At 42.3% G+C, this 15,408-nt stretch overlaps 1 protein-coding gene across 2 annotated transcripts in view; it reads left to right on the top strand.

The window, feature by feature from the left end:
* The window catches only part of TMEM63A (transmembrane protein 63A), a 42,019-nt gene that overhangs the window by 14,547 nt on the left and 12,064 nt on the right, over positions 1–15,408 (top strand). For both annotated transcript variants that reach the window (XM_006118046.5, XM_006118045.4), the window contains exons 7-14: positions 792–843; positions 2,616–2,724; positions 3,125–3,195; positions 3,591–3,671; positions 5,081–5,204; positions 5,566–5,699; positions 10,391–10,528; positions 11,794–11,947. In XM_006118046.5, the coding sequence (XP_006118108.1) occupies positions 792–843; positions 2,616–2,724; positions 3,125–3,195; positions 3,591–3,671; positions 5,081–5,204; positions 5,566–5,699; positions 10,391–10,528; positions 11,794–11,947 (863 nt within the window). The remainder of the gene's footprint in view (positions 1–791; positions 844–2,615; positions 2,725–3,124; positions 3,196–3,590; positions 3,672–5,080; positions 5,205–5,565; positions 5,700–10,390; positions 10,529–11,793; positions 11,948–15,408) is intronic.

Raw genomic sequence — 15,408 nt, 5'->3', positions numbered from 1 at the left:
GCTTGGGTGTGTGTGTCTGCGTGCGTGCATGCCCGCCCTCCATTGGGTGTAACTACTGTACTCAGTTGTGTCGTAGGCCTCTCTGCTCCTGACAGTGAATCTCTTTTAGCTCAAGCAGGGCCTGTACTTTTTAGAATAGGAGGATCCAAGTTCTGCTCATGCTGCTGCATTAAGTTCTGAGTAGTCACAATGTGTAGCATACTAGGTGGACCAAAATTTGTCACTTTTATATGTCCCTTGTGCTTTTTGCTATGGTGATTTAAAGAATAGTCAGCCTTATGATGTGATTAAGTATTTTATCTAACCTGTGGTGGAAGGCCATTTTTTTTTTCAGAAATATATCATTTTTTTCTCTCCTTTTTTTGACAAACCACTATTTCCTTGGATTGTCTGATTTCTTGTTATTGCTATTAGTAATCTTGTCAGTACTGTTCTGGAACTAAGAATTTTCTGTTATTGAAAAAATATTTGACAGAAAACATCAGTAAAGGTGGGAAACTGGACTATAGGTAGTTCCCTAACAAAGATTTTTTTTTAAACAAACTTGTAGCTATATAACATCCAGATGTTTAAAAATCAGCTGCTGTTTCCCTTTGCAGGCTGAATGCCTTCTTGTTCTACTCAATTTTATCAGTATTATTTGTCTTATTTTGCATATTTTTACCATTAAATGTGATGAACATTAATAAACATAAATAAATATCTTTTTGAAATGTTTTATATTTTTTCCTTACACTTTTCATAAGAGTGCTGCACAAGATAACTACACCGTGTATTTTGTCCTTTTTTAGATAAAGATCCTTATAGTTTTGGGAGAACCACTATAGCAAATTTACAAACTGGGTAAGTGTATGTTAGATTATATTTTATATTTGCTGGAAATATTATGCTTGTCATCTGAGGCTTACCTTAGTCTTAAAACATTAATTATATTTTAAAGTGTGCCTGTTGATGATGGAATTATTTATTGCCATTTTACGGATGTGTAAAGTGAAACAGAAGTTAAGAACATAAGAATGGCCATTCTGGGTCAGACCAAAGGTCCATCCAGCCCTGTATCCTGTCTGCCGACAGCAGCCAATGCCAGGGGCTCCAGAGGGAGTGAACCAAACAGGCAATGATCAAGCGATCTCTCTCCTGCCATCTATCTCCAGCCTCTGATAAACAGAGGCTAGGGACGCCATTCCTTACCCATTCCTAATCGCCATTAATGGACCTAACCTCCATGAATTTATCTAGCTCTTTTTTAAACCCTGTTTTAGAACCCTAGCCTTCACAACCTCCTCAGGCAAGGAGTTCCACATGTTGACTGTGCGCTGTGTGAAGAAGAACTTCCTTTTATTTGTTTTAAACCTGCTGCCCATTAATTTCATTTTGTGGCCCCTAGTTCTTATATTATGGGAACAAGTAAATAACTTACTCACTTTCTCTACATCACTCATGATTTTATATGCCTCTATCATATCCCCCCTTAGTCTTCTCTTTTATAGGCTAACAAGCCCTAATCTTTTTAATCTCTCTTCATATGGGACCCGTTCCAAACCCCTAATCATTTTAGTTGCCCTTTTCTGAACTTTTTCTAATGCCAGTATATCTTTTTTGAGATGAGACCACCACATCTGTACTCAGTTATATGACTTGCTTAAAGCTACACAGCAGGATAGTTATGGTGTAGGGAAAAAACAACCTGGAGTCCTGGTTTCTATATTCTCTTACCACTAGACCACACACTTCCCTTGAATAGTAAATGTTGATGTAGCAATCTTGCTATCAGAAATTTCCACACCAGAAGAAACTATACTTTTCAGTAGATTTAATACTGTATGGATTAATTCATTAAAATTCTTACCACCTGACTTATGTGCCTATCTCTCTTGAGAAGAATACTAAAATCAGTCATGTATTTGAAAAAATGCCATGAAATAGTTGGGGTGACTAAATACGCACAGTACTTCTATTATGCATTGATCTCATCTTAAAAAAAATCCCATTCCTAAAAAGCCCAGCTAGGGTAATTGCCAATTTGTTATATTTTTTAAGCAACATAATACTTAACAAATGGGTATTTAAAAAAAATTAAGTATAAAAATTGGTCTGTCTTATCAGTCTTCAAACAGAGGCTTTGAAACCATATTTTAATTACTGATTCTGTTACGGATAAACAGATTATTAACAATCCATATTTTGTTATGTAAAATTTTTAAACAGGCTGACAAACACGGAACGTAAGGGAGTTCAGCAAAGTTATATAGGCATTAGCTATTAACTTAATTACAAGCTGTAAGTTGTTCTGTTTCTCTTAATTTTTCTGGTCAATGAAAATTATGTTTTAGATTTGGATAAGAATTGGGCCAAGGAAAATTCAGCTAGTTGCTTAGGACAGTGAATTGTAATAGCTAAAAATGTGGAGTTGCTTGGAGAGCTACGACTTCTATATGATGGTTAGACCAGATACCTGCATGGGCATAGCCATCCATCAACCATTCAGAGACTAGTTTTTCTACCCTAATGTTTGATAAACTGTTGTATTCTTAGTAGTATTTTAATAGTTACCAATGCAGATGTGGCTCTAAATTCCATTCACTTCTGATATTCTGAAATGTTTTGTTCCACAGCAACAATCTTCTTTGGTTGCACACAATTTTTGCTGTTATTTACCTGATTCTGACTGTTGTCTTCATGAGACATCACACCATGGACATCAAGTATAAAGAAGAAAACATAGTAAGTTCATTTCCTTGGAGAAATATGCAATACATATGAAAGAGGGAAACAATGAAAAAATCAAGCAGAAAACAATTTCCCACCCTGCCAAAATGTTAGTAGATCTGAAGGAATCCAGTAAAATTAATATATTAATATAATAGGTAGTAATCACAGCCAAAAAAATCAGAGTAAATCACAAGAGGGGTAAAAACACACCTGACATTTTATTTTGTCCTGTTATCAGTATAGGATATTAGTGCTATAGTGAAGGATGCAACAATCGCTGAAGTTAGAAGCTTGTTTGTTTAAGATATTTTGATGTGCAATGTCATAGTCTTCTCCTGTGGCCTCCCCATGTTCCTTTGGGCTCTCTTCCTTCTGGTTGTTGTGAGAAATAAGATGCTTTTTTTTTCTACAGGTCAAGCGCACACTGTTCATAACTGGCCTTCCCAAAAATGCAAAGAAAGAGGCTATAGAAAACCACTTCATGTAAGTCAAGAACTAGCTTGTATAGAGAGAGAGGTTTGTGGCAGTCTTAACTATGCAAACTAGATGTGTCCTTGTTTTTAAACTATTTAAAACCTGTATTCTTACTCCCATCTTTGGAATAATCTTATTCATTTTGTCAGAATACAAAGTATCAGCTTTTCAAAGCAGTTAATTATTTTCATGCTCTCATCTGGCCTTTGTCTGAAAGCATACAGCTTGTGTCCTGTTAATCATATTCACTGTAAACTAAATTACAGCAGCTGTTTCCAGTTCTCTAGTATCTGCTTGTCAGTAGTTTGTGTTGTGAGTTAAATGATTGATTTTTCTAATGTTAATTAGAAATTAACCTTAGGAGACATTTTCCACTCTTTTAATGTGTCTCTTTTCCTTTCCAGTGCTGCCTATCCGACCTGTCATGTGCTAGAAGTCCAGCTGTGTTATGATGTATCTAGGCTTATCTATTTGTCCAAGGAAAGGTACCCATGTGTTTAATCTGGCTATATTTATTATAGTTCTATAGAAACAGCCATTATTGAAAATATGACAAAACAGAAAACCTGTAGATGCTAGAGATGGACTTGGCCAGGTGAATTCATATCTAAATTTAAAAATGGTGCCATAGGGTATTCAGAAATGGAGGTTTTGCATTAGTCCCTCTCTGGTAGGTGCTACATGGCTCACATGAATGAGTTGCCTTGACTTGGTGATTTGACAAGGCAGTATAGTGATTGTTAAGGTATGAAACCTTAGTATTGAATGATTAACTCTGGCACACAGGTTCCTAGAACAGTGAGGCTAAGTGCACAAAGGAGGAGTTACACTCCAAAGCTATGTCTAGACTGCAAGCTTCTTTTGAAAAAGAGTGTCTAGACTACAACCTGTATTTTCGAAAAAGCAAGCCGCTTTTTCAAGAGAGAGCACCCAGGCAGTCTGGATGCTCTCTTTCGAAAAAGCACAGTTTGCATTACATAGCACCTTTTTTTGAAAGAGCGCTTTTGAAAAAAGGCATTTTTTCTTGTAAAAGGAGGTTTTCCACGGTCGAAAAATTGCTGCATTCTTTCGACTTTCAAAATTATGTGGCAGCAGTCTAGATGCAGAGGAAGTCTTTTCGAAAAAACCCTGTAGTCTAGGCACACCCCATGTAACAAAAGCCAGATTGTCTTCTAGACACCTTGGATTTGCTGAGGTAGTCCTGGTCTGGGAGAGAAGTAACTTGATTTAAAATTGTGTATGCTGAAAACTCTTGAGTAAGCACTGCTGGATCCATTCAAACTTATAGCTGGGTGGGGAATACTAGAACAGAAAACAGACTAATATGTTTATATTTTTATTCTTTTTTAAAGCTTTGTTTTTTAAGTCCTTGTATCTTTCCAAAATCTGGCACATAGTTTAGGATAAGACTTTTGACTCTGCTCCTGCACCACAAAATAATATTTTAAGAAAGAATTTTTAAATACAATGAAATCAGGTAATCTGTAGTGAATATCCAGAGTGCATATGTAGGCAATTCTAGATTAGATGTGGGCTGGCACTCTACATTAATGGTAATTCTGAAAGAATTCTGAAAACAAGCACTGAAGCTCATGTGTGAGTGTGAGTGTGAGAGAGAGAGAGAGAGAGAGAGAGAGAGAGAGAGAGAGAATGAATCCCATTATGTGTACAAACAATAAAAAAGCAGCAGCCAGAATGTTTTTTGTGGAGATTTTTTTAAATTTATTTTTGGGGGCTGTGGGAGGGATGAGTTTGGGTTTATTAGTTGTCTCTTCTGTTCATTCAATGTTTCTTTGATCAAATCTTTGGGCCAACTTTTTCTCCCAGAATTATACTCCCCCTAGGTTTGTTACTGGGCTGTTATTTTGCAAAATCTTATTTTTTTTTAATCCAGAAAAAAGGCAGAAAAAAGTCTTATTTATTTTACACACTTGTGTGAGAAGTTTGGCAGTCGGGTCCGAATCAATCCAAAGCCATTTGGTCAGTTCTGCTGTTGTGAAACCAGAGGGTGTGAAAGGGTAAGAGATTTTTTGCTATCACCTGGTAATGAGCCAGAACAATGCAAAACTATAAAAAAAAATTGCAAAGCTTACAAGAAACTCTCATTTTTACAAAGAATTTATCATCCTCTTTCTTGCATATTTCAATGTCTGCAACATCCTTCCTGCCAAGTGGTAACTAGAATTGCCAATATTTGAAGTGTGGTCTTGCTGGTACGTTACTATGTGCAAGAAAAACTACCTGTTTTTGTACTCCACACCACAGTGTTGTTTTTAATCCATGGAATGTGAGGGAGGACTGCAATTTGTGGAGCTTGTTTTTGAATGAATGTATGAGCCATTTGACATTGATATGTAACAGGAATCGATTTTCCAACAGGTGGATGCTATAGATTACTATACCCAAGTGACAAATAAGCTTCTGGATGAGTTCTTGAAAGAGGAGGAAAGTGTTCATGATAACCCACTGGGAATGGCTTTTGTAACATTCCAGGAGAAGTCCATGGCAAGATAGTAAGTTTTGTGTAGTGTGTCTCTTTGTTTTGTAAACACCATAGTAATGACTGAGCAAGCCCTTGTGTAACTTGTATATGTAGGTCAATTTCTTCATCCACTTCCTCAGTTCGGTTCATTTTGCTCACTTGTACGCTTTCCTAGAGTTGCACATCAGGTACCCAGGCTTATAAATAAGTGTAGCAAGGAACTGGTTAGTCTGAGGACTTCATGGGATAAAGAACCTTTCAGTTCTAATCTGGATTTCAATCTAAGGGAATCTTGGACCCAAATGGGTGTCTTATGGGAAATGAGTTACTGATCTCTGTTAATTTTCTAATGAGCAGATACTCAGTCACTAAACCACCATCACTGTGGCACAAACTAGCACCCTTGTTAGTAGCTTCAACAAAAGAGAAGTTGCCAGTTGAATTGGTCATAGAGGTTGAAGTGTTGTCTTTTATAAGTACATCCTGCATATTAATGGTGTGGAACTTTGGCAAGGTAGCATGGAGATTTTTGTGCTGGCTGTCTTACATCTGTTCCGGGGATAAATAGGACTTCAGTGAACTGTGCACTGATGCTAGTACATATTTGTGTATGTCCAAATTTACATACATATCCAGGTCTACCTTAGACCTGGCAGCTTGGCTTATGGTATGCAATTTCAGCTATGTAGAATACATAGCTGGAGTTGGCCTACCTTAAGCCAAGCTTTGCGGTGTCCCCGCAGCTGGAGTCTGACAGGAGCACACACTCCTGTCGGTTTCCCCTACTCCTGGCAAGAGCAGGATTACTGGGCACCAGCAGGAGCACCCTCTGAATTCAATTTAGCAAGTCTTCACTAGACTCATTAAATCGAACTCCTAAAGATCGATCACAGCAGCTTGATTTTCTGCGGCATGAAGACACTGCCTGAGCCACTGTGCTTTCTTTTTAGTTACTGATATCCAGGTTACTGGGATGATGAATAAATGCAATTCAGACAGCCTTGAAGTAATTCTTCTACTCTCCTCTATGCTGATTAGGCCTCAGTTGAAGTATTGTGTTCAGTTCTGGGCACCACATTTCAAGAAAGATGTGGAGAAATTGGAAAAGATCCCAGAGCAATAAAAATGATTTAAGGTCTAGAAAACATGACCTGTGAGAGAAGACTGAAAGAATTGGGTTTGTTTAGTTTGGAAAAGAGAAGACTGAGAGGAGACATAATAGCTGTTTTCAAGTACCTAAAAGGGTGTTACAAGGAGGAGGGAGAAAAACTATTCTCCTTGACCTTAAGCAATGGACTTAAACTGCAGCAAGGGAGGTTTAGGTTGGACATTAGGAAAAACTTCCTAACTGTCAGGCTGCGACTAGACTGGCAAGTTTTTCCGCAAAAGCAAGTGCTTTTGCGCAAAAACTTGCCAGCTGTCTACATTGGCCACTTGATTTTGCGCAAAAGCACTGACGTTCTACTGTCCAAAATCAGTGCTTCTTGCGCAAATGCTTTGACGTTCCCGTTTGGGCAAAAGCCCTTTTCCGGAAATGTTTTTGCGCAAGAGGGCCAGTGTAGACAGCTAAAAACTGTTCTGCTCAAAAAAACCCCGGTGGCGAAAATGGCAATCGGAGCTTTCTTGCGCAAAACCGCATCTAGATTGGCACAGACGCTTTTGCGCAAAAAGTGCTTTTGCGGAAAAGCATCCGTGCCACTCTAGACGCTCTTTTCCACAAATGCTTTTAACGGAAAAACTTTTCTGTGAAAAGAATTTGTGGAAAATCATGCCAGTCTAGACGTAGCCTCAGGGTGGTTAAACACTGGAGTAAATTGCCTAGGGAGTTTGTGGAATTTCCATCATTGGAGATATTTAAGAGCAGGTTAGATAGATGTCTATCAGGAATGACCTAGACAGCGCTTGGTCCTGCCGTGAGGGCAGGGGACTGGACTTGATGACCTCTTGAGGTCCCTTCCAGTTCTAGTATTCTATGATTTTAAGATATGGAAATATACAATAGCTAATGTAATTAAGCAAAAGGCTAAATATGTTACTGTGAAGTAATGATGTTACTACTAACTATGATGAGAGAGGTTTACTTGACATGAATTCATAGTCTTTCCAGATACCTTATGTTTGCAGTGCACTATTTAACCCTCATAGTTCAACTCTACAACTTACATTTCCAAAGTCCAGTTAATATGCTTGACATAAATGTTTATGAACCTGGTCCTGGAAGTTGCTAAGCACCCTTCACAATCAGTGAGCGTGCGTGTGCTCAGCATTTCTGAATTGGGTCATTGGTAGGGAAATTAATTTAGTCCCATGTTTTCTTAGTGGGCTATTAGCTGTCTGTTTGTCTCTTATTAATAGGCTCCCAAAGAGGATTAAGGAAGGAGAAGGTCTTTGTTTTATAAAAATGTAATTCCTGTAGGACCATGGATCCTTCTATGTGGGCCCCTCAGCTTCGCCGTTCATGTCTCCTTTTGTCAAAATATCCATAATCTCTTGACCTTCAGGACATGATGTAAAGCTGGTCTTGAATGTGGGTTTGAAGAAGCATAGAATGTGGTCTTTCTTGTGGGAATTTGAGGTGTCAGGGAGGTTGTACTTGGTTTTTCTGATTAGCACAGCAAGAAGAACTGAAAAAAATGTTGCAATCTGTTTGGTGGTTTCATTTAGATTTCGATCAATACAATAGACTTTTTCTTTTGGAAAACTGAGTTGTACCTGAATGTGAGTTTCACATCAAACAACCAGGCAATTGCATTCCAATGGCAGTCGTCACTGCTCTGAAGAACCCAGTAGTGGAATGGAATAGGACTTGCAAGCCAGAATTGAAATGCATTGATTCATTTTAATGTGGAAGCTTAATCATCATTCATCATGAGTAGACATCCCATACTGAAGATACTAATTTTTACTTATGATGTTGTTTGCCTTTAAAAAGTGCAAGAGCAGTCACTAATTATATATCTTCTGCTGCAGTTGTGGAAGTTTTATGACAATGCTATTATTGCAGTAAGGAAAGAATCCCTCTTTTCCTGGTTATATGTATATGGGTTGTCCTGTATCTTTTTAGGTAAATGAAGAATAGACATTATTACACTCAAGAATTTCAGAGACAGGCCATTTAAATGTAGTGCATAGCCCTTCCATGCTTACACATCAGAGTTCATCTGGGACAGGGTTTTTTTTAAGTGTCATAGTTTTGGAATTTATGCCTGAGACTAGTGAATTTGGGGAGGCTCTAAGTGCTCCATCTGTGGCCAGTGTTCCTTCTAATTTTTTCCATCCCTGAACACAATGAATTTTCTGATGTGCACCAACGTGGGAATGATGTGCAACACCTCACCTTCATATTGGTGCACATGACAAAATTCATGAGTGTGAGAGGGGGCTCGGGACTGGGGCAGAGGATTGGGGTCAGCAGGACTGACAGCCATTGTAGGCCCCAGGGCAAAGAGGGGACGGGGTGTGGCTTGGTGCCACCAGGAAGAGTAGGGCCTCAGGTGGCAGGGGTAAAGCTAGCCCGTAGCGCCGCCCAGACCGTAACACACCCTCCCCATCCCTCAGATCTGCGTAGAGCAGTGCTCCGGCAGCAATTCAGAGGGGTTCAGGGCTCCAGCCACCGCTACTGCTTTGAATCGCTAGGCCCTAGGGCAACTGCCACCTTTGCCCCCTATTGGCGGGCTTGGTTGGGGTGCAGGAATGTGGGGACTCCAGTGTGGGCTCTAGAGTGGGACTGAGGTTGAGGGATTCAGGGCTGGGATAGAGGGTTGGGGTGTAAGGGCTCTGTCTGTGGGGCTGGGGATGAAGAGTTTGCTTGCAGGAGGGAGGCTCCAGGTTTGGGAAGGGCTGGGGGCTGGTGTGCAAAATGGGGTACAGGCTCTGAGCTGGAGGTATGGGCTTCGGGATAGGACTTTAAGATTGATGAGTATGCTTGGGGTTTGGGAGGCTCAAGCTGAGGCAGCAGTTTGGCGCTTTTGGGCTTCCTGAGCCTGCGGCACATTGCTGGGGACAGTGAGAATGAGCTCTTTTTCCCTGCCCACGGCAGTTTGATGCTGGGGCTGGCAGGGAAGGGCTCCTCCTCCCTGTCTTCCACAGCTTCAGGGTTTGGGAGAGATCTCTCTCCACTTCAGCTCTAAGCCCCTGCGTGGCACTCAACTTAGGGAGAACTTAGCTTGTGGCCATATTTGGGGGGGTCTGAATGCACCCAATGGTAATCAGATAGTAACTCTAGAAGATATGATGAAGTCTTAAGGTTACACTTTGGGAAGGGGAAAAAGGGATTTCAGGCAGTGAGAATAATCAGTGAGGTAAAAATGTGCTAAAAAATGCTATTCTAAATTGGTAGCTGGTGTCGGTTTCATTGTCATCAGTAAGAGTGCACACACATACGCAGCTTTGTGATACCAGCCTGCAGAGCTTTTTTTAAAATGCATCCAGAGCTCTAAGAACTTTTTAAAAATATATTATTAATTGTCACAATCTCTACTTCCATGATAGTGCTGAGCTACTCAAAGCAAGGCTGGGTTAGGTGTCTGTAAGATCTGATCGAGCCAGATGTGGGTTGTTATTTAAACGATGACTTTATATGCATGTGTATCCTGATGGTGATGTCCAAATATTCTCTCAAGAGGGTATGATAAACCCTGTTTAAACATGTCATTGCAATCTCCCTGCTTAAACATGTGACATTTCTAGCTTTAAAACTACATTGCTTTTTCTTTATTGCAGTATTCTGAAAGACTTCAATGCCTGCAAATGCCAGAGCTTTAAATGTAAAGGGGAACCTCAACCATCAACCTACAGCAAAGAACTCTGCATTTCCAGCTGGAATGTTACATATGCCACCTATCCAGAGAATATTTGTTGGTAAATTCTTCATCTCTTTACATCAATTTATAATCCAAAATATAAATTTGGAGCTGGAGGTATTGGCTTATTTGTTTCTTCCCAGAAGAAAATTATTCTTTGCCCATGTATTGAGAATTTGAGCCATTGTCACGTTGAGCAGTTGTGACCTAGTGGACTGAACACAAGACTGGGAGATAAGATATCTGGGTCTTATTATCACCTCTAAAAAGTATCTAGTTGACTTTATGAAAGTCACCTATGGCCTGATATTTTTCTGGATACCCATATCTCCTATTGACTTCAGGGACAAGTGAATCCATAGGAGCTGTGATTGCTGAGCATGTCTGAAAATCATTCCCTTTACACCTGTGTCTCAGCTTTTCTATCTGCAAAATGAGGCTAATGCATACCTATTTTTGTGAGATGTATGGATGAAAATGCCCTGTGTTAGTGCTAAGTATTATACAAATATCTCACTTTTAATATTAGATGCTGCATTATTGCTGTCATAGTGAATTTCCAGGTATTATGTGCCATTTGGAAGGGAAAGTCTGAAAATAAGCAAATGGTCTCAAATTGCTTTTTCCTCTTTTCCTGTCACATTCAAAAGCTAGAGGGGTACACCAAAGATCATTCAGATCTTTCCAATTATCTTTCCAATTATCCAGTGGCTTGCCTGTGATTTAGTCTTGCTCATAATGCAGGTTACATATTTTTTCAGAGGTCATGGAAATCACGGAATCTGTGAATTCAGCCCCAGCAAGTTGGGGGATACCCCTGCAGCTCCTGGTCCGAGGGAGAGGGAGATCACCCAAATTCTGAGCTACCAAGGGAGCAGGGACTTCAGCTTGGATGTGCTTACTCCAAGGTAGTAGGGTGTACCTCCAAGCTCCCAGGAACTCCACAGCTGCCCAACCTTTGCCTGCAGTGAGGGACCCTGCAGCTGAGCTCCCCATTTTGTCATGGATATTTTTAGTAAAAGTCATGGACGGGTCATGGGTAATAAAGGACTTCCCATGACTTTTACTTAAAATGAAGCCAAATGGCTAAATTTTATTCATTACATAGAGATTAAAAGTGACTCTTCCGCAGTTTAGCCCATGCAGTTATGTTTATTTTTTATTTACTAATTTATAATGGTCATATGTGCTTGGTTAGTGTATTTGTGGGTTTTTGTATTATGATTTCAAGTTAAATGCCATTAAAAATCACCTGTTACCTAACAGTTAGTATTCCTTTGATATACCAAAGACTTACTGATTGCTTGTTTTTTCACTTGACAGGAATAATTTTTCAGTGCGTGGGCTGAGGTGGTGGTTTAGATGGTTTTGCATTAATTTGCTCCTATTTATTGTGCTGTTTTTTCTGACTACTCCTTCCATAATCATCTCCACCATGGACAAATTCAATGTCACCAAACCTATTCGTTACCTTAATGTGAGTATCACCATGCTTTTGAGTTTTGTAGTACACCAGTATCAAAATGTTATACAAATTGGATCTCCCTGGGCTGGTACCCTCAGGACCTTAGTGGTCTTGGACCAGGGGAGATCAAGGCCCTTCTCTGGGCTGTTGGGATCCCTGGAGCCTGGGCTCCCTGCCCTGCTGCTGGCCCAATGACAGGTCTCCTGGGGTCAACCTCCTTGGGCTGGGACTATCCAGCCACCTCTAGCCCTGCTTTCGCTGGGTTTCTGGCTGCTGCTGGCCTCTCTCCAAACTCCAGGTCCAGAGATTCTCCCCAGTCGCTGCTGCCAGGGTTCTGGGCCAGAGATTTCTCCCGGCTGCCACTGGTCCCAATCTCAGGCCAGGATTCCTGGCCTGGGATTCCCCCACAGCCACCACTGGGACTCCCAGAGGTTGGACTTCCCACCTACTGCAGGACCTGCCCCTGCCAGCCCAGCTGGGGCTCCCCAGCACCCAGGGGACTCCCAGCTGGCTCATGCTCCTCGCCTCTGGGGTTCTCTGGTCCAGCAATATCCATGGTCCTTCTGGATATTGCTGAACCAAAGAGTCCTGGATTTGGGAGGTTTAGCCTGTAGACAGTGAATAATGAAGTGAGCTAGCACAGATGATATTATGGCTTTTCACACGAAGATCCTGTGGACAACATCAACTGTTGTATCCCATGGAGCTATAATTACCAATTTACACCAGCTGAGGATCATCCAGGCCAACAACTCAATCCCCCCAGCCAGGGTTGAAACTGTTTTGATATACAGGCAGTCCCCAGGTTACGTACAAGATAGGGACTGTAGGTTTGTTCTTAAGTTGAATTTGTATGTAAGTCGGAACTGGTACATATTGTAGGGGAAACTCTAGCCAAACATTTCTCCAGAGCTCAGTTTTATTCTCCCACACCTCACTTCCCTCAGTCCTTTATTCTCAAGCTGAGGTGTCTGCTGAGAAAAGTCGCTCCGCGTCTCCCTGGTCTGTTGGGGGGGAGGCGCTAGCTTCACCTCTCCCTGGTCTGCTGGGGGGAAGCAGCTAGTGCGGGGTTGCCTCACCCGCGTTTGTAAGTAGGGATCCGATGTAAGTCGGATCCATGTAACCCGGGGACTGCCTGTATATATATTTTTTAATCAGCACCAATGTCCTCATATTTTGTTTGTTTGTTTCTTGATAAGGATTAGCCTGAAATCAGTGGACTTGAGATTTTCTGTGATCATAAGTTTTAATGGTTCATGTAAAATAAAAGTGTATCTTAAACTACGTAACTTAAAATATAGTAATGTTGGCCAAAAAACCCCAGAACCTCCGATCCAAACTGCTTTTAAAGTTTAGAACTGTGGGGGGATGACAACTCTGATCTGAAACTTTACATTTAAACTTCATTCTTACTGTCGTAGTTTTGGATCCAATTGGAGCCAAAATGTATTTACATCAGTTCAGTTCTAGCTGAAATTTCACACAAACCGATTTCAGTATCTTAGAATCTAACCTTAGCTCTGGTTTTGCCTTGTACCCAAATTCTCAATGCTAACTGAACCCTCATCTGTATCATAGAACACAGTTTCCTCGGTTGAGCTTTAATATAAATGGGTACGTCTACATTACAACGTTAATTCGAACTAACTTAGTTCGAATTAGTTAATTCGAACTATGCTAATTCGAGCTAACGCGTCTAGAACTAAAAACTAGTTCGAATTAGTGTTTTGCTAATTCGAACTAGCAAGTCCACATTGAGTGGACCCTGAACAGGGCTTAAGGATGGCCGGAAGCAGTGCCGGCAGGGCATCAGAGGAGGACTTAGAGCGTGGAGATGCTGTCTCAGGCTAGCTGAGGGCTGCGCTTAAAGGGTCCCGACCCCCACCCCGGACAGACAGTTCTAAGGGGTGCCCCGCTTGCAAAGCAGTCCTGGCTTGGATTGCCCGGAGTACCCACACTGGGCACATCACAGCACTCGGCCATCAGACCGGCTGCACTTGCCGCAGGCTGCCATCTGGGGAGAGGGGGCAATCGGGGGGCTGCAGGAGAGCTTCCACCCCCAGAAGCCCGCAGAGCCAGCCCAGTCCTCCCCATCGGGGGCTCGTGCCCCATTCCTCCCTCACCTCCTTCCACTTACCCTTCCCTAGCCCCCCTTCTTATTGATGTACAAAATAAAGATAACGTTTCTTCCAACATTGACTCTGTCTTTATTGAACAAAACTGGGGGAGACTGGGAAAAGGAGGTGGGAGGGGGAAGAGAAAGGCTGGGAGAGGGGAGGGCAACTAACATGATCAGGGGTTGGGAACAGGTCCCAGATGAAGAGAGGCTACAGAGAATGGGACTGTTCAGCTTAGAAAAGAGGAGATGGAGTGGGGACAGGATAGAGGTCTCTAAAAGCAGGGGTTGGGTGGAGAGGGTACATTCAGAAAAGTTCTTCATGAGTTCCCATAAAGAAGGACTAGAGGACACCAAAGGAAAGGAATGGGTAGCAGGCTTGAAACTAGTAAGAGAAAGTTGTTGTTCTTGACAAAGCAAATAGTTAACCTGCGGAACTCCTTGCTGCAGGAGGCTGTGAAGGCTACAACTAGAACAGAGTTGAAAGGGAAGTGAGATCAAGTCATGGAGGTTGGGTCCATGGAGTAGTCTTAGCCAGGGGGTAGGAGTGGTGTCCCTGCCCAAAGTTTGTGGAAGACTGGAGAGGAATGGCACGAGACAAATGGCTTGGTCACTGTCTTCGGTCCATCCCCTCCAGGGTCCCTAGGATTGGCCGCTGTCAGCAGACAGGCTACTGGGCTAGATGGACCTTTGGTCTGACCCAGGACGGCCATTGTAAGCTCAGGGCTCAGGGTCGGGGGTCTCAGTGGACCCCCTTGATTTTCATGCCAACCTGCTCCTGGGTGGCCAGGCTGGCAGCTCTCCTGCCCTAGACGGCCACTTTCCTGTGCCTAGTGCGGAGATCGTGGACGAGGTCCACAATGTCCGCACTAGCCCAGGAAGGTGCCCGCCTCTTGCGGTCCAGGGCAAGCTCCCGGGAGCTGCCAGCCTAGTCCCGGGAAGAGGGGGTGGGCTGGGGGACATCGGTGGCTGGCTCGAGCCGTGCCAGGTGCAGGGTCTGCTGGCTGGGTGCTAGCAGGCTTGCACCTGGCACGGGCACCGTAGCCAGCCCGTGCCTCTTTAAGGGGTCCGGGGCCGGGAGGGGGGCATAGAGTTTCCCTGGTGTTGGCCAGAGTGGCCACCAGGGAAACCTGGGGAGGGCTAGCCTCCCACTAGTTCGAATTAAGGGGCTACACACCCCTTAATTCGAACTAGCTAGTTCGAACTAGGCTTAATCCTCGTAAAATGAGGTTTTCCTAGTTCGAACTAAGCGCTCTGCTAGTTCGATTCAAATTCGAACTAGCGGAGCGCTAGTGTAGCGGCTATGAATGTTAGTTCGAACTAACATTGTAGTGTAGACATACCCAATGAGTTGGTT

Source organism: Pelodiscus sinensis, chromosome 3, assembly GCF_052426305.1.
Source record: "Pelodiscus sinensis isolate ZL-2025 chromosome 3, ASM5242630v1, whole genome shotgun sequence".
Lineage (NCBI taxonomy): Eukaryota > Metazoa > Chordata > Testudines > Trionychidae > Pelodiscus > Pelodiscus sinensis.
This window is presented reverse-complemented; position numbering and strand designations above follow the sequence as displayed.